Below are 23,328 nucleotides of genomic sequence, written 5' to 3'. Positions count from 1 at the left end.
TCCATCCGGAGGCCCAGAGACTCCAGGGTCAGCCCTGAGTCTAGGCGGTGCCAGAAGCCACAAAGCATTCTCAATAACAGGTCAACTTGTCCTTGCATCAGTGTGAGGCAGCTCCAGCCTTCCCTGACACCCTGCACAGATACCCGGATGCAGTGGTCAGGGGAGGGTGACCTGGGGTCTGGCGGTGTGTTTCTGCCAAGGGAAGCTCCCAGTTGAGTGTGGAGGGTGTGGTGACTGAAGCCCAGAGTCAGTAATGTAAACAAGGAGAAGTGTGACCATGCTGGTGGGACATTGGAGGCCTGTGGCCTCCCTCTTGCCTGACTTTATTTATTTACAGAGACATCTGGAGCTTTTGCATCCCTTTTCACATGCACTGTGAAATGTGGTCCTCACTTAAAAATAACGATGAGGTCAGTTAGGAGTGGGTACGAAGAGCCGCCGAAGGAGGAGTCAGGAAAAGAGCCCAAGCAGTAAGACAGTTTCCAAAGCATTAAACCTTTTTTTTTTTTTTTTTTGTGGTGCTGGGGATCAAACCCAGGGCCTCACACGTGGTAGGCAAGTGCTCTGCCACAGAGCCACATCCCCCAGCTGAAAGCAAACAGACCTCTTTAAAACTCAATTTAATTAGACCCTACCCATCCTAACAAAGATTTTGAAACTCCGTTCTTCATAAAAAAGAAAGATGAAAGACTGTGCAGTCTGCAAGATCCAGGTAAATTACCATCAAAAGTACCTTTTTGATCGGTACTTTTGGCAGGGCGACTCAAGCAGTAAGAGCACCTGCCTAGCAAGTGTGGGGCCCTGAGTTCAAACCCTAGTACCACAAAAAAAGAGAGTACCTTTCCCTGAAGACTTGAAGACAGTCACTACCATTAATAAATGCTGTTCATTAATCTGTGCACAGGTAAATTACACTTAATTTGCAAACAGAAAACCTGCAGTAGAGAGAGCGCCTGAGGTTATGAGATGCACCTGGATATAACAGTCTAGTGTTACCCACTTATCCTCCCCTTGGCATTGTGAACTTAGCACTTATCAACAGAAAAGGCACCAACCTCTGTTGGCTGTTATTCATGGCACTAAGATAGACTTCCATAAATGATCTCTGGGAAAAAGAATGACATGGGAGAGGAGAAGCTGGCAGCATTTTCCAAAAGGCTGACTTACACAGAAAAAAAAAAAGCCAATCATCCTTATGGATTTTTGTTTCATTTTGTTTCTTCTGAGCTGGGATTGGCCCAGGACCTCCCACATGCTAGGCAAGGGCTCTGCTACTGAATCATACACTGCCCCATTGTCACCTTTACCTAAAGAAAGTCTCTATCTTTTACTCGCATAGTAAAATCTTTATAAAATTCCATACGATTTTATCTCAATGTTTGTAAGCACGTACATTCGCGTCCTTTCTTATTGAATTTTTCTTCAGAAATGATGTGTAAAATTATCACGATTTTGGAAAGTTTCATGAAATTGTTATTCAGTTTTCTCCAAACCATTCAGTAATTCAGTCAAACAAAACCAATAACTTTTTATTATGTTACTTCTTGCTACCACCTTTCAGTCAGCTATGCAGACATCGTGTATTAATAGTTTCACCACCTTCCTAATTCTAGAGCATTTTTATCAGAAAATTGTTTTCTTTTTTTAAAAAGGTATGTGTATTATTATAAAATAACCTGGGTTCACCCTAGGCAAAGGTCACCTTTAGAGGACGGAAAAGAAAGCTTAAATTTATTGAGCTCCCATGTGCCAAGTACCATGTTGGGTGCACAACCAGGGTTTAGTCATCTTGACAACCTGATGAGGTAAGGGCCATTACCCTCGTTTACAGAAGAGGAAACTAAAGTTCACAGGCGTTAAGAACCTTGCCCAAGTTTTCTCAGTCAAGATACACTCCTCTGAGCCAAGAGTCTCCGACTCAGTGAGCATTGCTCTTTCTACTGGGCCACATTGGTTGACTGACTGACTCATTCATTCAGTCATTCATTTATTTATTTGAACTGGGGATTGAACTCAGGGCTTTGCACTTGCTAGGCAGGTGCTCTGTCACTTGAGCCACTCTGACGGCCCTTCTTGTACTGGTTATTTTTAAGCTAGGGTTTTGCATTATGGACTAGGAGCTTCCTATTTGTGCTCCCCTGTGCCCAGCTACTGGTTGAGATGGGGGAGGGGGGGTCTCATGAACTTTTTGCCCAGGCTGGCCTTAAACCATGAATCTCCTGATCTCTGCCTCCCAAGTCACTAGGATTATAGGCGTGAGCTACTGCAGCCAGCTTCACATTTCACTTTTCTGTGAGAAAACGTGAGCTCTGGGCAGGAGAGTGTCCTGTGCATGGGAGCTCTGACACGCCCAAGTAAACGTGAAAACTCCTCTCATTGTTCCTAACATCCAAAGCATACCTCCCAAGTACCTTACCTCTTCTGACTCTGGCAAAAGCTTCAGAAATTCTCGAAGTGTCTCTGATCCATAATGCTCACTCTTTCCTAGATGAATATCTTCTACGATGGACTGAGGAGACCTTGAAAAGACAAGGAATCACATTCCATTCCACATCCCCTGGAGTGCCAACAGGGATACAAGCCAGTGGAAATATTAAAATAAGTCTCCTCCACCCTTATTTCCATCCCTTCTTCCTCCCCGTCAGGAGTGCCCACAACAGCCCCACTGCTGGGGAACTACTCCGAAGCTTCTTTGTGCAGAACATCACCTGGGCACCCCAGAAAGGCCAGCAGCAGCAATGACCACTGGACGCCTTCCGTGGGGGAAGAAAAGCAATTGCCCTTGGTCTCTCTGGATTCCTACAGAGCCCTTTCTCTTCTCTCCTGGTGAATTCAACAGCTGCTTGCCCAATCTGTCCAACCTCCATGGGAGGGGCAACACTAAAGATGAGTCTAGAACTTTCCTGACAGGCAGGGCTTGAATGGAAACTCCAGGGAAGTTTTCCCTTACTTCCAGCCACTGGATTACTCTTTCAGAGAAAAGATACACACTTGTTGATTCATCAAGCCATGCATCCAGGAAGGATTTGAAGGTGTCAGGAATGCATTTTACCCATATTAGAATTTGAACTTCAGCTTGGTCACACCCACAGACTTTGAGGCTGACAGCATGGCTATGACTAAAGTTTCAGATGTATGTAAAAATCTTACTTCTTAAATTGCTTGAGAAATATCCCAATGTTCATATTCCGTTTTGCATCCAAGATGGTAATCTAGAAAAGAGATGCATAAGTTTATTGAGGTTCAAATAGAAAGAGTTAGAGGAAAGAAGAGAATTTTAACTTGTCAAAGCCAAGACTAATTTAAAAGAGGATAACTCCCAATATGTAAATCTGGTGACTAACAAATATACCTAATATAGTTTCTTGAATATGCAGATATCACCTCTTCAAACTTTCCACCATATTATACTTCCTTAACAGTAAAAATGGCACACACCTATTTTATATTATATGATTTTCAATATTTTGCTTTATTGAAAACTTTTCTTTTTGGAATAATATAGCTTACACTTTAAAGCCTCAGTTTGGAACTCGATGTGTTAGCAGAATTGTATGAGATTTAAACTGACAGTAAAAAATAATTCTGAAGAATACTATAGATTGGGTTTGAACTCTGATTTACAAATGTAAAAGGAATAATACAGTTATTTTCAGAAACAACATAAAATTCTCAAGAGTTTCCTAAAAGAAAAAAATCATTTTATTGAAGAAAGACAATTATAAATCCAATAGCTCTTTTAGGAGGAGGTAAAGCAGTATACTAGTTGGGCATAGTGACATATACCTGTAATCCCAGTGCTGAGGCAGGAAGATCTCAAGTTCAAGGCCAGCCTGGACTACATAGACAGACCTGGTCTCAAAAAAAAAAAAAAAAAAAAAAGCTGTCCCACATTTTATTTACTCAATTTAAAAAGCCATATGTATTTCAGCAAGTCTAAGACACATCATTTCTTTCCACATTTTAACATTCTGGAATCAGGACAAGCCTTACAATATATGGCGTCTTTTGACTTAGTGAAATATGATACAGCGATTGCAATTTACATGTGTCATCAGAACCCACATTTGGGCTGCAATAAGTTGTTTTGTTTCTGTTTTTGCAGTACTCTCAATTGAACCCAGGCCCTGGAGCAACATTCCCAGTCCTTTTGTTTTTGTTTTGTTTTTGGGACAGGACCTTGGCCAAGCTGGGGGGTAGAACTTTTATCCTCCTGCTTCTACCTCTTGAGGAGCTAGAATTACAGGTGTGTGCCACCATGCCTGGTTTGCCATAGGCGTCAGCTGTTCAAAACCAATAATTTGGGAAGATTTTTATCAAGCTAGAAATCAGAACTTTGTTTTGGGTTGTTAAGTGCAGGACTGCATTTCTGTCTCTGAAAGAAAATACCCAGGAGGCTCGGAGGGAAGCTAACCTAAAACTCCTACAAGTTTTTCCCACTTGTGTTTTGGTAAACTGAGACCAGCTAAAACAGGGATGTTGTTACAGTGCTCTTCCTTTCCAAATGTATGTGATTCGTTGTGAACAAAAGAGAATCGAGTTTCAGTCTAAATTCCTAATCTCTGGGTCTGCTTCTAAGATTGTAAGTAGCAGCAAGACTGTTAACCAACTTTAATGTCACTTCCTGGCCATAAGGTTAAATTTTTACAAGAGAATGGTTGCTTTCTTTTGAAGACTAATCTTAAACAATCACATTATTTACTAACCTAGGGGTTTATTTCACCTTAACACAATCACCTGCCAGTCATAAAATAAACTCCCAAGCTAAAAGGGTAGCCTTCTTATTGGAATCCTACCCAGGGATATCACTCAAGTTCAGTGTGAAGGGAGGAGAGAGGAGGAAAGACAGGGTGAGAAGGAAACCTGTCAAACTAACACCCTTTAAGCAGGAAAGCTCACCCCAAAAAGAAGAATCTCAATTTATTAGGACAGAAGACAATGTGTTTATTACAATCCATAAATTAAAAGGCCACAAGTACAGACATGTATACGGATACAGTTATACGTATCTAAAAGATGTCTGCATTCACCTCTACCTAGGCTGGAGAGAGAACTGTTTCATATTTCTCTCATTAACTTGGCATCTTCTGCTGTCAACACTTCATTGCAACCTCCTCCCGCCCCCACTGGCCCCAAGCGCCTCCCTCATCCTGTTCACCCCTCTACCCTCCAGGGCTCTGTACCCTCGCCTAGGTCCACAGCCAATGTTGCTGAAAAACCAATGGAGAAAATGACTCTTCTTATCCCTCTCTGACAGATAAGGAAATAGCCTCAGCAATGTCATTTTGCAACCTCCCCAGAGCAGCACTGGAACAGAAGTGCTGGGCTGCATCTCCCAGATTCCTCTCCACTCTGATTCCCGTGGGCCTCCCATACAGACACAGTAAATGTCCCCACCAGCACAGTATTCCCATTGGGAGGTTTCTTCAGGAATGGGGGCAGGTCTGCAGAAAGTGACCACCCAGGAGCCTAGCCAAGTCCTCACACATCCAACTAAGTGTGGGGATGCTGGGGGAAGTTACTTTCTCACCAGGTAAGTTGGCCTCCAGGAGCCTAAGCCAGCTCCCGAGGGGTGGCCGTCCTGTTCAAGTCAGGGGCAGCCACAGCCAGTAGAAGTTGTTCCAACCTGTGTTTCAGAAACTGGCTAGTAACAGTCACAAACCCGGGTTGGCCATGACTGAGTGAGCACCTTACAGAGACAAAGCCCAGCACTTTACTCAGGCAGGGAACATGAGACAAATACTAACATCCCAGGGCACGTCCTGCACTCTACCATCCTCAGATCTGCCCGGTGCCTGAGATCTGAGACGTCTCTTTGTCCTGCCCTACCAGACTGGACCCGTCTAAGCACTGTTACAAAGGCGTTTGTTAAAGTCCTTCACAGAGGTTATCACCGCCTGTGTAAATGGGCTTATCTCACTTCCCCGACACCGTGCCACAGACCTGGGCACTCAGCAGTGAGTCCTGTGGGACTGGGTGGTGATCTGGAGCCACACAGGGTAGAGTCTGCACAGGGGATGGCAGTGAGACCCATGGGCTGCACAGCTAAGTCAAGAGTGAGCCAACCTGGCCAGGAGGGTGCTGCATCCTCCTAACCCCATACACCCTAACTCCAGCCCACCCATAATCCACTCTTCCAGACGTACCAGGACTCTAGGCAGGAATACCACCACTGAAGGCAGTGCTGCTGGCAGGTACAGGTATGCGATAGAGACTTTAGTAGCTCTTCTGCTAAGAGTCCCTTGAGAAAGTGGTAACGAGGGGACCCAGGGTAAGGGAATTAAGGTCAGGTGTGCCTCTCCTTTCAAGGACTTCCCACTACATGTAAAGGGGACCTGTTATGTCCCTGGCACATGTTAAGTGCCAGGGTTGTTCTGTCCTCTGAGACAGTGATCTCTCTCTCTCTCTCTGTGCTGGGGTCACTTTACCACTGAGCCACACCCCCAACCACACAATTCTTGGTTTCACTAGCATCCATCATTACAAAGTCTGCCTCCCATATCCTCTACAGGAGGAAGAAACATTGCTAAGCCGTGGTAAACAATAAATAACATTTATCATGGTAATCATTTTTAAGTGTGCAATTCATTGGCACTAAGTGTAGCCACACTGTTGTGGATACCACCACTCATCTCAGGCCTTTTTCATCCTGCAACACTGAAGCTTGGCACCCATTAAACACCAGCTCCCTGATCCCTTATCACAGCCCCTGGCAGCCACCCCTGCACTTTCTGTCTCTGAATGCAACTAGGTGCCTCCAACAACTACAGTTTACTTTGTTCTTTCCTGACTCACTTTTTTACTTAGCTTCATGTTGTCAGGTGGAAGAAGACACTTACAAACCACTTTCATTCCAGAATGCCCAAGAGGGTTTCCCTTACCTACCCAGGAAATACTAAATACAGGCTGTTTCAATTCTATTTCAAATTCTGAAAAGCAAAGCTTGAAAAGTCCTCCTCTTTCCTCCAATGTAGACTTGGCTTTTGGTCTTTAATGGTTTTTCATTTTTTAATCTTTAGTTAGCTATCAATTGGAAATTGCTCCTCCCCCCATTTTAGGAAAAAAAAATGAAACTCAATTTGAAGTGTATTTTTAAAAAAAAATTCAAATATTCTATTTAGTTCTAGATTGTAAGTCTGTCCCACAGTTTTAGAACACACTGAGATCATTAACAATAGTTGAGGATGACTGATCCTTGAATAAAAATTACTTCTCATAAACTTCGAGCAAGCAACCATCCTTGCAGCCTTCTCTCGTCTTCTCTCTCTCCTTCCCCCCATGCACTTTTAGAAGTTGTTTTCTATACTGTCAATGTATACTCAGTGTCACACATCACAGCAAATGACTGCCTGTGTCTCAATATTCGTGTTTTCTTGGTGAAGCCCAACTTTGATCTGTTGACACCTAGAAAGATGGTCCCTTTGCTCCCTTGGTTAAGTTCCAGCCAGCTCAATTGCCTTTAATTTCCTTTGGGACACCAAATGGCTAAGACATATCCCAGCCCTTAAGAACTGCTCAATTTGTAGGAGACACAGACCCAACACTAGTGTGGCAGACCAAGGGACATCTGTAACGGATGGACTTCAGAGCTTCTCAGGGGAAGGAAGTCTGAGCCAGTCCTTTTATATGGCTGTAGTGCGTATCTTTGTTATCTCTGAGTGCTTTATTACAGCTTAATTACTATTGAACTATCACATCTGTAATCTCCTCAAGTTAATTTTTTTTTAGGTAACAAAGACACAAGGCCATGAAATATTTCATAGCTTCCTCTCCCCCTACAAAACTTAACTGTTTAAGCCTTTCTAAGTTCTTTCTAAGTTCAGGTTCCCAAAGCCAAATCTTCCCTACCTGCAAAGCAAATCCTTCCTCTGGAGTACAATGGAACTTATCTGCCATGTTTTATAAGTCTTTGAAAGTGTAAGTCAATCACACAATGTTAGGTCATTTCTGTGGGAGGTTATTATATGACAAGAGGACATGACTGACCCTCTTGTGTGGCTGAACCTTCAGAATTATAGCCTATGTGGTGACATGCTGGAGTCCTGTGTCCAGGTGTAAAACCAGGCTCTGCAAAATGCGCTGCTCAGCATATTCTATGATCCACCTGGACAGAGGGTGAGGACTATTGCTTTCGACCCTGGACTCCACTTACTGCAGGCTGAGTTGGAAGATTTATTGCTGATCTTTGTCAGACTAGAACTGTGCTGAGTTATAACTTCTTTACAAGAAAATCGAGTAAGGAAAGAAAATAGCACATTCTCTGTTCTTGTACTGAAAAAGGTCTAATACTTCTAGCCACACTGGCAATAGAACGAAAACTTGAAAATAATTCTGAGGAGCCTCTGTTATGTGACAATGTTACCTAGCATGATTGATTTAAGCTACTTAATTCTGCAAACCTAAGAGCTGAAGGCTTAGCTCATTTTGAGATCATTAGTCATGCTGACTTAAACTTTCTTTCTAGTATGCTGTCTTCTTAAAGACATACGAGTGTCAAAAGTAGAGATATTTGCACACCCGTGTTCACAGAGGTATTGTACACAAATGTACAACACAGCTGCCAGGCTGTTTGGATGGATGGATGAATGGATAAACTAAATGTGGAACAGCATACAATGGAATATCATCTGGCCTTACTTTCTGACCCATGCTATGACACAGGTGAATCTTGAGGACAGCAAGCTGAGAGAAATTAAGTCAGTTACAAAAAGACAAACACTGTATGATTTCACTTACATGAGGCACCAAAAGTAGTCAAATTCATAGAGACAGAAAGTAGAATGGAGTTGCCAAGGTCTTGAGGGAGGAGGGAATGGGAAGTTATTGTTTAGGAGGTATAGAGTTTGATGGGTGGGATGAAGACAGTTCTGGAAATGGATGATGGAGATGGCTTACAGAAATGTGGCTGCATTCAAAGTCACTGAACAAAAAATAGTTAAGGTGGTAAATTTCATGTTATATGCATTTTACAACTTAAAATAGTTTAGGGCTGGAGTTACAGCTCAGTGATAATGTGCTTGCTTAGCACATTCAAGGCTCTGGGTTCAATCCCTAGCACTGATAGAAAGAAAAAGAGAAATGTGAAAAGCTATCTAGGGTGCAGAGGCTATTTCCCCCCAATTTTCCATCTGGCCTGAAAGTGGACATTCCTGCTTCTGCCACAGGTGGGGGAGGAATGCCACCCACACTGCCCTCCCCTACCCAAGTGGTTCTTTACCTCTCTTTAACTCACAAGCATAATAAAGCAGCAATTTCTAGGAGCGCCTTGACATTTCCCCAGTTCCCAGAGGACACCACCTGCTCTCAGCTATGGCTGCCTCCCCAGGGGCAAGCTAAGCTAACCCCCTTCTGTTCTAGAAGCGTTCCTGAGACACAAGCCCTGTTTCCACATGTACCCATCCAATCATGACTTCTTGAACCTCAGCAAGGAGAGCTAGGAGACAATGGCGAGATGTGGCATGCTGTACAATTAAGAGCCTCTAGTGGAAGCTGGGGCAAAGGCCAGGCTACTAAGGAAATGACCTCTTGCTGTATCCAATATTGAAGGGATAGTTGACTCTATAAAGGGACTTTGCATAAAACACAGAGACAGGAAGTTCTGTTCAGCACTGAAGGCACCGTGGGCTCTCCTGAGCATTTCCTTCTCTAATTACTTGACACACAAAAAATCCCAATCTCAGTGTTCCTTGCATTTCATAATAAATAACCTCCCAGTGATTTCAACAGAGTCATACAATCAGCTTGAAGGGCCCCCCGAATGAACCAGCAGAAGGAGTTACATGTTCCCAAGCCAGAGAAAAGAGGTCAATACTGTTGGCTCAAGAATTCAATAATGAATGGAGAAAGTAATTCATCTCAGGGCCCTGCCTCTCTTATCTAGGCAGCTCCATCACTGACCTACTTTCTTAATTCCTTTATTACAGATTAAAAAACCAAAGACTTATGTCATGTTCTCTCTCTGCCTGTCTCTGTCTCCGTCTCTGTCTCTCTCTCTCTCCTCTTCCTTCTCCTCCTCTTCTTCCCTTCCCAGCTTCCCAACATGCCTTCCTTTGAAATCCCTTACTTGCTAACTTAATTTAATTTCTTAATTCACTGAGAGAACTAAGAGTCCTGACAGGTGCGATTTTTGGTTCTGTTTCTGTAACACATTGCAATCTAGAGCTTTGGGGTCATGCTTTCAGTTAACTTCTTATACTTTTATGGCCATTTCCCCTCAAAGTAAAACCTTTAGTGTTCACTGGAAATATGTTTCTTAGAAAGTCTATCTGAAAAATAGCATTATGCTTTGGCTGTCTGGAACTCTGTCTTCCAAAAAGGCCACAATTTAATTCACAGAGCTAAGGAATGAAGATCATCTAAAAACCCATGTTAAGGGCACACTGGAGGAGAAAATCAGGGAAAATCCTAAGGACGCCCAGTAGTTAATGCTTTTAATAAAAGGCATTGGCTCTCAGACAGCTCTAGTTCACCCCACATGGCTGAGCTCAGGAGCTCAGTCTTTTTTCTGAAAAGAACAATCCTGCACTCCAGCAGAAGTTGTCAGTAGGAAAACCATAGCAGATGCTCTAGAAAAGGGCAGGGGGAGAGGCCAAGACCAATGGCCCCCACTAGCATGTTCTCTGCATGAGTCATAACCCATGGGAAGGCCTGGGAGGATCCCGCATGCACACGCCTTCCACATTTTCACTGCTCAGTTCCAACTCATCACATAAGCCCTTTTCTATCTGATTTCTCCGGGATGTCTAGCAATTGTTTTGGAAATGTACACCACACACGTACACACAGCTCCAACACAACACTCACTCACCTCTTCCCGGGCATCTTTGAAGGAGGAATTCAAAGATCCCCCTCTCCTTGGGAGGGAGGACTTGGCAGGGTCTTCCTGCTGCCCGAACAGCTCCTCGACAGTCTTCGTATCAATCTGGTAGTGATGCTGCTGCTGGGCCGCCAAGGTCCAAATGTTGGTCTTGCCACGAACCTGCTCCTCTGGGATGGTTTTCCAGAAAAAGCTTCTCATGCGTTTCTTCTTACCCAGGGTGCTGTGGCCATTCATGTGGGCAGTTGGGGGTAGTCCTGGAGGGGGTGGGGGTACCGGAGGCCCTCCAGGCAGAGGAGGTGGCAGGGGAGGAGGAAGGGAGGGGGAAAAGCCTTCCTCTGATTGTGGACATGGTAGAGGCGGAGGGGGTGGAGGAGGAGGCAGAGGAGGAGTTGGGATCATGAATCCGGCTCCTGTGGCAATAGTACCATTTTCTTTATCACTGGCCAGGGAGACACAATTTGTAACATGCATAGTACTGTTGCCTTCTAAGGAAATAATTCCTTGACCTCCGGAAAGCAGACACAAAACACCAAACTTGTATTATACTTCTTCTCCAGAAAACAAGGCAACCGGGCTGCCTGTCATCTTCCAAACCTGCCAAGATAAAATGAGATTAAAGTCAGTATAAGCAGAGGTTTTCTTACTAGCCTTGTCCCTTTGGAAGTCAGCCCACCCAAACTGGGAAGACACGAAAGTCAAAAGGACATCCCAAAGGGCATTCAAAAGAACCAAAACTTCTCTAACTGTGAACCAAATTTAACTACCAGGAAATGTGGCCAACGCAGCAGCAATAAATCCAATTAAGAAATCTTCCACTAATCAATAAAGCATGTATTTACTGAGAGCCCACTATAGGTTCAGCAAGACTGAATGAACAAAGTACTTGTTCACCAACTGGTTCATTCTCTTTTGGGCAATGGATCCCCAGCCTGATGGAACCTCCCCAAATTACTGAAGTGTTAGGTGTTTAGTGACCCTGCCTTTTTCCAGTCTGGACATGTCTCCTACCAATCACTGGGTCAAAAGGCATCCTCCACCTTGTATGGAATAGGCTGAGCATTTGGAGATGACAGAAAAATGGCCTAGCTCATTTTCCTGGAGTCAGGGTCACCATGTTCCTACTCCATGGGGTTATATGACTTCCTCCCAAACAGACAAAAGGCCAGATCTAAACCAAGCTGTCCTCATTGCCATTTGAGACAAGTCACTTCACCTCACATGCTTCAGTTTTCTCATCTGTAAAACTCAGAGGACATATGAAATGTCCTCTACTGTCCTTTCAGATGCTGTCATCTTGAATTCTAGACAACCACTCTTTGGAAACCATCAGAACTTGACACCCACCTCTTCTGCTTCTGTGGCACAATTAGCAAAGAAGAGACACAAGGACATGCTTGTCCCTATCAGGTCTGCCACATGTCTACCCCTTATCCACACAACTCACTCGCTGCTCTTGGTGGCTTGTATCTTTCTGGACCTTCAAATATTTGGTTTTGGCTCTGGGTTGTAACTGAGCTGATGTGAGATGGGGTCAAAACAACTACATCTCTTCCAGGACAGGTAGATAGGGGAGTGGTTAAGGGACACTGAACGGAGTGATGAGAGCACCCTTGCTAGATGTGAGTGTGAAAAGGGGACTGTCTCCTTCAGCTCACAAAGGGCCACACAGAGGGGCTTTTTACACAGGACTTCTGGGTATAGTTACCATTTTATGGAATCATCAGCAGAGCCCAGACTTACAGACACAAATTGGCCAAACAATACACTGTCTGATGTCACTAATTCAACTTGACGCACTGTTTTACATACTGGATATGAAAGGCAGGACTACCTTGGGAGTGGAGATTCCAAAAAGAGATTGCTTTTCCTCAGAGCCCAGCTCTTCAACTTCCTAGCTGTTCGACCTGTAGGTTACTTAACCCACACTTCAGCGTGCTCAGCTATGGTGTGGATATATCTGACCCACTGGTTTGTGTAAGAATGAGTGAACTAGTACCGGTATGTCCTTCTTGAGAGTCTTGGTACACAGTGAGCCACTTCTGATAGTCACTATCTACTCGAACGAGCATGGAAACCATGCACTTGCTTTAAAACATGTTTGGGATTCTAGATAAAATGCCAAGCTATCCCTGGCTGCTAGAAATACACTTTTAATATTTCCACTTCTTGTTATAGAAGTTTGTGAGGTTTGTCCTTTTTTTTAAAAAAAGATTCAATGATTGCATATTAAATCATCCCTAAGTTACAAGAACAAACGTTTTGATGAAACATTTAAATATTCAAGGTATTTATTTATTTTGGTGGTGGGGCTGAAACCCAGGCCTTCACACACTGCTACCCAGTGCTCCATCACGGTGTTAACACTTCTTAAGTTTTGAAAATTGCCTATATATGACTAGAAAATAGCTTTGCATATTATTATAATTGGACACTACTTTTAACCATTTTAAAGTATTTAGTTTAGTATTCAGTTAAATACATTGTCAGTGTGCTACGGCTGTCACCATTGGATCTTTCTAAATAGGTACAACTGAAAGTGTGTGTCCAAGCTGACTTCCAGTTCACTGGAGACACAGCTGGTGTTTAGAAGGAGTTTTCGTAATTATCATTAGGGGCCTAACGAGGCTGTTTTCATAGTTGGCACCCGGAAAGCAAATGACTCACTGTCAATTACAGTTTATAGTTATATTTGAACTCTTCTTTTCTCAAGACTGTACAGGTAATTTTGGCAGTTTATTATTACATATTTTAAAACACTTCTGTACATTAAATAACTCTCATGTAGAAGAGTCGCTAATTCTCCAATTCACCTCTAATTCCAGATGTGCTGACAGTTTTACACATTGTCCCTTTATTCTTTTTAGAGCTGGAGATGGAACCTAGGCAAGTGCTCTACCACTGATCTCTGTCTCAGTTCCATATTATCCCTCTGAAGAATGGTGATAGCTGGGAGTGTGGCTCAGTGGCAGAGCCATCTAGAACGTGCAAGGCCCTGGGTTCAAGCCTCACCCCCTACACACACACACACACACACACACACACGCACACAAACACACACACAAGCAATAAGCTAAAAAAAGTCTCCAATTTAGAAAGCAATAATTGATTCAGTGCTGAGTATATGCTCAGATGTGCATTAGCTATTCAATGCAAATTAAGAGCAAGAAAGACTCTACTCAAAAGTTGTGTGACATCACAATCTTCTAATGCCAAAGCCAAAAGGATGCGAGCTTTTTTGAGTACTGTGTTTCACAGAGAGCCAGTACCAGATTAAAAACCTGTCAAAGTAAAATGTGGCATGTTAGCTGTGCACTGCCATAATCTAACCACTGCCCCATCTTTACAAAGAATGTTATTTTAAACAGTTTGAGAAGCAAAGGAAAATAAATCACACTGTCCCTGGTAAGTTGTCTGGTTAATTTTTTCCCAGGTGACACACAAGGGTCTTAGCCCCCCACCAGTTTCTAAAGAATCAGTTCATGGCAATGATTAGCTAGGATGCTAATGCTTTTAGTATTGGTACTTCAATAGCAGCCCCCTTTGGACAGGATTTCTAGTGACAAAGAGGTAGTGGGAAAAGAAGCAAGCAGACAGCATTCTAACTTTCCGCAGTCACGTGAGATATTAAAATAGATCCATAAAGAACATTCGATTTACTAAAGCACTGACCACAGTACTGATGCAACCCAAACTCAGGTACACTAGGAAAACGTAGGTGCTGCTACAGCCCTGACAGAAGACAATCACTGCCTGCAATTGCCAGCGGGGACAATGGGACCGGTCAGCCCCTGTTCTGTCTGGAAGCCATCAAGTGTCCTATCACTGTCCCCAGGACAGACAGAGACACGCTTGTATTTAACATCTTCCCTCCAGGCTGGGGACCCCAGGAGCAGGGAGGAGGGCTGTCACCGGGAGGCTCTGAAGGCAAAAAATGTCTTCAAGTTCCCTGAGTGCTTTGCAGAGGTGGGCTTAAGAGCTGGGCCAAACAGGGAGACTGTAGCTCAGCTAAGCAACTTTCAACTTTGTGAAATTTCGGTAAGGGATGCTGTGCTCAAGAACTTAACCTTCAGTATTTAACGAGCAAGCAAATCTTGATTACAGCCAAAAGGCCAAGAAGCAATAGCAAAAGGTTTAGAAGGAGGAGGTTCCTCAGGGTCTCCAGAGAAGCTCTCGGTCCCCCTGCGATAATCACTCCTGCCAAAGACCTGGCACTACTTGGTCTTTGGTGTTAGGGACATCCTCAAGTTCTGCTCTCTTGAAGAGAGCGGCAGGAGAGAAGAAAGAGGGCAGTTTCCATCCCAGTGTATGTAAGACCACATGGTCTCTGAAGACCCAGGCGGAGCTCAGGACTTTCCTGATAGAGGGCGGGCAAGGCCTTCTTGTTTAACAATAATTAAAAGTAACACCAGTGCCAGAAAAGCCCTCCCCTTGACTCCTGACAAGTGCCCCACATTGGGGATGGAGGGGGGCAGGAATGCTGGCCCAGGCTTCTGGGGTGGGGTGGAGGGCAGAGCAAGCCAGGTATGCTGAGAAGAGGGAGAGCCCTACATTGAGGGCTGGGAGAAGGAGAAAGCCTGGAGAAGTTCAGGCAGTTCTAAAATCCACAACCCAATAAGGATTTAAGAAGTGTCCTCCTCACCAGCACCAGCACCAGCACCAGCAGCACTACCTATCACTTGACCTTTCTCCATTATCAAACAGGACGACAGGCGGTGCAGCCACACAGTGGAGCTGAGACGTCAACTTGGCACTCCAGCCAGCAGGGAAAGAACCAACACAGCATGTTTAATCAGGCTCATGTAAACATTCACAGCTGCCTGAGCGACGCCCCCAGAGTCCAGGGACCGCCAGTTTCTGAACACTCATTTTCAGTTTCTTCACTCACTGCCCCCAAAACCAAGGCGGGGTACACTAGAGTGCCAAATGATGCTGTTGAGCAGAGGGAAGGAAGGACACCCCGTGGGTCAGCGGCGGGGGGGGGGTGTCACAGAGTGCCAAAGTCAAGGGGGAGTTTCTATGCGAACAGATGTTCGAACACTGACCGCTGGGTGATGAAGAAATTGGGCGTGGGGGACAGCAGGGACACGAGCCCCTGCAAGTCATGGTGCGCAGAGTAGGGGTCTTGGCTTTGGGCAGCGGGCCAGCGCCTCCTTGCGTCTCCAGCCCCGCTCTCCAGGCCGGGTCCCCGCCACTCACCAACGCCACCGGCTTGGTTGCCCAGCCCGGAGTCCCCTCCTCGAGCATCGGCCACTCGACGCGATCCCTGGCCAAAAGGGCCGACGGCGACCTCATCTGTGACCGGAGGGGGCGCGGCGCCCGCACGGCTCTGCGGCGGCCCGGGGCCGGGGTGGGGACCGCGGGGACCCGGGGACCTCGGGCTGGGGCTGGACTCGGCCCCCCGGACCCCTGAGAGCGTGGCGGGATAGGGGTCCCTGCGCCACGCTGACCGGGGCACCCCCCCACTCCGCCCGGGCTGGGGTGCAAAGCTCCCAGAAAAGGGGGCCGGCTCACTAGAGAGGGGTGTTTGAAGGGAGACACCTTTATCCGATCCCGATGACACCCCTCTCCTGGGACCTCCGCGGTGACATCTCCACCGGAGTCCCAGAGCGCACGGATGGCGAGGGGTGGGGGGGCACCTTCACCGCCGCACTGCAGCTCCAAAAAAGGGAGCGGGAAGAGCCGGCGACGGGAGCGCACGGGGCGGGGGTGCCGCGCTAGAAATGGGGTCCCGGGGATAGACGGGGACCCCTCCGTCCAAGACCCAGGCCCACCGTGGTGGCCAGGGGTGACCGCTCACTCCCCCCACTCCCCTTATGCAGGCGCCCCTGGGACAGGAACTTCCCGGGCAAGCCCCGTGCCCGCTGTCGCAGGGCCACCGGCTCGGGGCGCGTCCCCACGGGCAGGGACGTGGCCGTCCTAGGAAGGCCAGCGCTGCCCACCCACGTCTCCCCACGCCGGCCAGGCCAGGTGCGAGCGGCCACCGAAGTCCTCCCGGAGGGGCCGTGGGAGCCTCCCCGTGGGGCTGGAGGACGCAGCCCGCGCCCCCCGCCCGGCCTGCCCGCCCCGCTCACCGCCGCGCTCCCCGCTCCCGCGCAGCGTCCACCGCGGTCTCCCTGCGCCGCCGTCTCCTCCGGTCACTGCAGGCCCAGCCGCGCGGGACCGCGAGGGGGCAGGGCGGCGCGGCGGGGCGGGGCGGGGCCGCGGCCTCAGGTAACAATGCTGCGGGCCCCGCTGCTCCCGCGCCCGGACTCCCCGATCACCCCTCCCCGCCGCCGCGATCGCCTTCACCTGCTCGGGGGGGAGGGGGGCTCGCAACGCGCTTCCCCGCACCTAGGGCCGGGCCGCCGACCGCCCAGGGAAGTAGGGGCGGAGGGAGATGGAGGGCGCCTGGCTGCGAAGACGAGCCCGCGGTCCTAGTGGAACCCGCGAGGGAGGCGCCACGCTGGCTTCGGAGCCCGCAAAAGCCTTCCACAAAGGCAACTCGGCTGCAGCCTCCCGGACGCCCTCCCCGCACCGCCCCCTCCACCGCGCGCACCCCGCACACACTCAGGCACGCGCGCACCCTGCGCGCCAGCTCGCGCTCCGCCTGCCGCTGGCACTCTCGGTGCTCCCGGGAGCGCCAGGCGACACCTGGGGAGGGGCCGTCCCAGCCCTGGAAGGCCAAGCCTGGCGGGGGGCCGCAGCGTCCCAAAGGGCGGCTCCTCCCTGGGGCCTGCCAACCTGTACCTTTGCTGCTTTAACGTCATTTTATTTATTTTCATCTTTTCTTTTTTTTTTTTTTCTTCTTTTATTCATATAAAAGTCAGTGTTTGGGTCATTTTAAAACATTTTCAATGGCGAGGGTAAGAGGAGCCTTTCAGTTTTATTAAAGCAAAATCAGAAAAAAGGCTATTGCAGGCCGGGTGAATGGACTGACGCTGCGTGGGAAGTGCCCTGCCCACGCACTGAAGGAAACCAGGAAATTGGTCTAATCTCATCTTTTTTCACAGGGACTTGCGGTGCCAGGCAGTGCGCAGTGAGTAGTCAGAGAAAACTTACCCCGGACAAACCGGCTGCTGCAGCTGGGAAGCGCCCTCTGCGGGGATGAAGTCACTCTGCCTCTTGACCGCCTGATCCCAGATAAGCCACCAGGGCTTTACAGCCTTTGGGCTTCAGCACTTCCTGATCCTCCAACCCGGGCCTCAGCCCCGAGCTCCTGGATTCCTGACCTCGGTTTGTCTTGAATGGGAAAAGAGAAAGCTTAGTGCAAACCAACCGGCCAGCCTCCAAAACCCCAAACTCTGCCATTTCCTGGTCAATGATGAGGCTTTCACTGAGACCACAGGAGATCTCAAAGAGTGGAATATTGTAAGAAAAGACCAGGCCTGTCCCACCTCAGGGGAGCTAAGGTCAATCCAAGCGAATATTAGCTACCCAGGCAAAAGGCCCCAGCGCGTCAAGTGAGGTGTAGGATGGCGTTCTGTGCGTGTCTCTCCATCCACAGCCTGGTCAGGTGTAGAGTCCACCTGCTGCTGGGAGCCAGCGCCTCTCCACGCTGTACTGAGCTCGTATCCAAAAGTCAGTGTGGAAGCTGAGGCTTGACGATCGCTTTAGTCCAGGTGTTTGCTGCCCAAAATGTCTGCTACAAAAAGCCCAAAATGTCCGCTTTTGAGGGTCAAGTGCGGTGACCCAGCCCCGCCCGGGGTTCCTTAGAGTTCCTTTGATCTCCTGGCCCAAGGCCTTTCCTCTGTTTCTCTGGCCTTCCTGACTGACCCTTCTTTTCCTCTGACAACAGTCACAAGGCTCTTACGTATCTTGATCTCCCATTCCCACTATTTCCCTCCCTCTCCCCCTGGGGGAATTGCCTTCTGACTTCAACCCGGATGCTTGTTAAAGAAAAACAAGAAAACAAAGGTATAAACGCAATCCTAAGGTCCATCCCTGGCAGAGTCCCGGGAAAATGAGAGCCAGTCCATTCCTGGTTTCACCTGGGGGAGCCTCAGGGACTGTAGAATCTGTGTGGTCCCTTGCACTACCTCAAATGTGTACAAGTCAACTCATCTTTCTCTCAAAACTAGTATTCTTTCATTTCTCCTTTACCTAAGAGCTGATTTTATAAAAGTTTTTTCTTAGGTTCTTTGTTTCTCTTCCTTGCTTTTAAATGCCTTATATCCACATTTTGCCAAGTTTGCTTTTTCTTTCCCAAGTAATATTCATTCGGTCTATACTTTCTATCCACTGCTACCCCATACTAGTCCTAATTAGAGGAAGGGGAACCCGTGTCACTTTGCTGTTGGCCATGCATCAGGCACCTTGAGTCTTACCATCACCCACTGAACCCTACCTCCTATGTTTTCCAGCTTACGGAAGTTAAATTGGACACCCGCTTCCCCTAGCTCAGTGTTCTGTCATTTCCCTGTTCCCTAAATCCATCCTGAAACTCTGCTGCTGAGTTATTTTTGTAAGTTGATATCATGGCATTGTGCACCTGTTCAAAACTTCTGTGGGTTCATGTGTGTCTTCAGGGAAAAGGTGCATTCCTCAATCTGACAGGCTGTGGCATGCCACCATCTGAAGTGTCCCAAGTCCTTCCAGCAGCATGGTGTCATGCTTATTTGGACTTATTTTTGTGGAGTGCACATGAGGTGGTCAAAAGGTACATGAATGAGGCAGAGCAAAACTCTCAAATACAGGGGTTTTTTTTGGTGCTACTGGGGTTAGAACTCAGGGCTTCTCCCTTGCTAGGCAAAGGGCTTTTCCACTTGAGTCATGCTCCCAGCCCTTTTTGCTCTGGTTATTTTGGAGATAGGGTCTCACTTTTTGTCTACTGTCTATTTGTGCTTCCTGCAGTATCTGGGATGACAGGGGTGTACCACTGAGCTCAGCTATTGGTTGAGATGGGGGTCTCACAAACTTTTGTTTTTGCCCAGGTTGACCTTGAACCATGTTCCTCCTGATCTCAGTCTCACAAGTAGCTAGGATTACAGGTGTGAGCCACCAGTGCCCAGTCAGAGTTCATATCTTGATGGATTGGATCTAAGACTGCAATTTCTTTATCTACTAATATGGTGATCGTTTTCCACACCCTCATCTCACCAACGTGTGTACTTGCCCGGGAAGAACTTCAGTGCATCTGTATTCCAAAACCGTACCGACTAGCCTCCGGGGAGGGCTGGCAAGGCTCCGGATGCCAACTGTGCTCAAAGGCAGCCCAGCCACTGGACTTGGTGGCCCCAGGTGGCAGCGTTTGCTGCTACAGGGGCTCAGGCAGAGGGCAGAGTGGGCGGTCTTGCTTTCAAGGCAAGCCTGACTCTATGAGTATGTTTGTTACTGAGTGTGGCCTGGGCAACATGGAGGACTGGTGCCAAGCCCTGCTCCCTGCACAACTAACTCATCCCTCTCCCAGGCCTGTCCTTTCTAGAATGTTCCACTTCCTTCACCCTGATGTATCCTCTTTCTTCCCGCTGCCACAGCCTCTGCCCTGAGAAGCTGCTTCTTCTCCATCAAATATTGGTATCCCAATCTGTCATTAGGAGCTGCTAAAGAAAGCCTTCAAACAAAGATGAATGAAATTTCAGGCTTCATTCTAAAGAATACCTTATCATTTGAACAGAGTCTTATGCTGAAGGAGTGGATCTAATTTCTGAGCTGACTTGGAGAGCCCTCGGACACACTGAAGCCAGTCCCCTGGGGCACAGAATTGAAGCAACAAACTGATTTTAAGTCTCTTGTCTCCCTTCCTCCCTCTCTTGTTCCTTTTCCCTCTTTTTATGATACAGACTGAGATGTGCTTTGCTTTAATCTTTCAATTTTGATTCTTCTTAAAACATAGATCTGATGAGATCAGTTACTCAGTGTTTAGATTACAGGTTGCGTCTTTGCTTCTTAACATAGGAAACTGCTGAAAGAAACAACCAACTCTGTAGTTAACAGCCTGGCAGACAAATGCAGACTCAGGAACCCACCTCTACGACCAGCCATTGCGCAGAGAAGCTGCTAGACTCCCTGTCCTTCAAAGGGTGGAAGTCATTCAACAAATGAAATCAGTAAGATTGTTACTGGCACTGTGAATTCAAGTGCAAATATCTTCTTGTAAATGCTACAATGTGCCCCCACCCACCACAATAAAAAAAAAATCTTCTTGATGAAATGTAACTTTCCAACTGACAAAATGCTACTTTATATTTCTAGACTAAGAAATTGAAATAGCAAGTTGCCTTTAAATATAACAAGTAAACAATGACTGGACGCTGATCATTAAGACTTTTGTTCTAGATTCTAAACAGTGATTTCCAGAAGCTTTAAATAGAAATTGTTTTTCATGTGATGTTAGCATCCCTGGCAGCATCAACACCTCCCTGGCCAGAAATGAATAGAGGTACTTATCAATAACAGCGCCCAGGCGTTTGATGGACAGATTAAAAACAGCTCTTACCCAACATGCAGGAATGAGGTCATAGGAAACCTAAGGAACCTTATCTCTACCTGTCCATATTTATTTAGAGCAAATTGCCCATTTTCTCCCTTTTAAGGTAGGGGTGTGTGTGTGTGTGTGTGTGTGTGTGTTAGAAGCTGGAGAATGAAGAAGAGGCAAAGGAGAAAGAAATAGTACATATCACACTGAGTTTCCACCCAGCAAAACTTCAGTTACATTTTTTTTTCAGTTACATCCACTCGGAGCTTGGAAAACTGGCCTGTGTGAATTATAAATGTAGCAGTGAAATATTGAGCGGACACAAATAGCTTTAAAATATGCCATGACAGCCTGGTACATCTGTCCTTTACCCAACTCCAAAACAAGTGTGAGTGTAAAAGGAATGGAGTTTAAAGAGCTGGCTTCTTTTGTTATTGGTTCCAACTGTTTTCCAGTTGTTTACCCTTTTAAGAAGTTAGAAGAGCAAACAGTAATTTGAAACCATAACACACACAGAATAAGCAGTTCCCAAATAAACCCAGGGAATCAACAAGGGGTGTGTGTGTGTCCCTGGGGGAATGCTCTGCGAATCCTGTGCAGACCTGAGTGCATGTACAGGTGGAGAAAGGACCTGCTGGTGACTTAGCAACTTGCTGAAGCCCTTTTGTGCCCTTGGGACTCAAGTGTGTGCTTAGTTTACTGGAGTGGCTATGGACAATTCCTTCACTCTTAAGGATCTATTTTTAATAAGTCAATATGAATTTTGGTATGTTAGCAAAATAGTATGACAAGCCTATAATAATCAGATTTTTTGTATGGTGCTGGTATTGAACCCAATGCCTCATGCAATAATCTGAATTCTAGTATTTCTCAAAAATAATTGTAGGAATATCTGCAATGGACCACAATGTTGGAGGAAGGGGGTAAGCTTTTTGTTGCAGATACTATTGGTTAGTATCTTGAATGGCCCTGGATACAAAGAGAACCCTTACCAAGCTCTTGGCATTAAAATCAGGCCCTGTTTATAATGTGGGGGAGGGTCTGTTGGAGTAAAAGCTGGGGACTTCTGGTTCGTCTTCTCTCCCACCTTGCTAGGAAAAGAGGCTCCTGCGTTAACCTGAGAGGTGGCATTAAATTCTTGAGCCATTTTTAAATGGATGGAAATATTCCCCTCACACTTCTAAATCCCTTCTATCTAGGGATTTCACAGAGGGTAACTTTTGTGTGTTCCATATTAAATTGCATATTGGAGAAGATAACATTTCTCTGTACAAGGTGTTCTATAGGGGGGAGATTTCTGAGGACTAGGCCAGAAAAAAGAGCAAATGGCCTCACATTTAATTTTTCATGAAATGTTGCGGGATTTCCAGGCAACCCCGCGCTCCTGACCCACTCCCTCCTCTGTTGCATGTGTGAATGGGTTTCTAATCCGAGGGGTTTTGAACGTGCCATGCTTTCTGTGGGTGACCGACCAATGGGCATCGTCCCTGCAGGTATGTGTTTTTACACAGCAGGGAATCAGGGAGTACCTGGCAAGCACACAAACATCGGACATTTTATTGACAGTGCAAAATGGAATTACTTTTATGCTGGAAATCTCTCTTTCTCTGTCACACACACACACACACACACACACACACACACGCACACACGATGCAATTTCTCTTCCCCAGAAAACTGAAAACCTTCTCACTGTGAATTCTCAATTACCCAAAATTTGGGATCCCAAAGACACACCACATTTGAATTTAAAAAGGGGTGTAAAGAAAGACAAGCAGACAGAGAGAAAAGACAAGCAGAGAAAACCCTAGGTGTACATGTGTCTTCATCTCTACCCACCTGCTTCTTATTACTAGGATCCGCCCATGTTCCCAGCTATACATTCTTTTACAAGCATGTCCTCTTCACAGTTTATCTCAACGGAAGGGCAACTCTGCCTGCTGGGCAGAGTCAGGTTTGACCTTGTCTGTGGATGGAGCTCATGAAAAATGGGGTCCTTGTGGTCTCTATGCTCATGATTCAGGGTGTACAGAAGTCATTTGATGGGTTGAGACCTTTGTTCTGTGTGGAGGCTGGGTATAGACCTCCCAGAGAAATCTGGGAAGGCTGGTGCAGG

At 46.6% G+C, this 23,328-nt stretch overlaps 1 protein-coding gene across 4 annotated transcripts in view; it reads right to left on the bottom strand.

The window, feature by feature from the left end:
• The window catches only part of Fhdc1 (FH2 domain containing 1), a 38,309-nt gene extending 20,319 nt beyond the window's left edge, over nt 1-17,990 (bottom strand). Inside the window, exons 1-4 of one of the 4 annotated variants that reach the window (XM_074041292.1) lie at nt 17,858-17,990; nt 10,808-11,413; nt 3,151-3,212; nt 2,417-2,519 (exon numbers count right to left, since the gene is read on the bottom strand). In XM_074041292.1, coding sequence (XP_073897393.1) covers nt 2,417-2,519; nt 3,151-3,212; nt 10,808-11,290 — 648 coding nt within the window. In that variant the 5' untranslated portion in view covers nt 11,291-11,413; nt 17,858-17,990. Of the gene's footprint in view, nt 1-2,416; nt 2,520-3,150; nt 3,213-10,807; nt 11,414-16,890; nt 16,987-17,107; nt 17,337-17,857 lie in introns of those variants that run through there. The other 3 variants (XM_074041293.1, XM_074041294.1, XM_020185825.2) reach the window with 3 other exon arrangements.
• Nucleotides 17,991-23,328: the final 5,338 nt, after the last annotated feature.

Source organism: Castor canadensis, chromosome 9 (assembly GCF_047511655.1).
Source record: "Castor canadensis chromosome 9, mCasCan1.hap1v2, whole genome shotgun sequence".
Lineage (NCBI taxonomy): Eukaryota > Metazoa > Chordata > Mammalia > Rodentia > Castoridae > Castor > Castor canadensis.
Note: the sequence above shows the minus strand (reverse complement) of the source record. Positions and strands in the feature narration are given on the sequence as shown.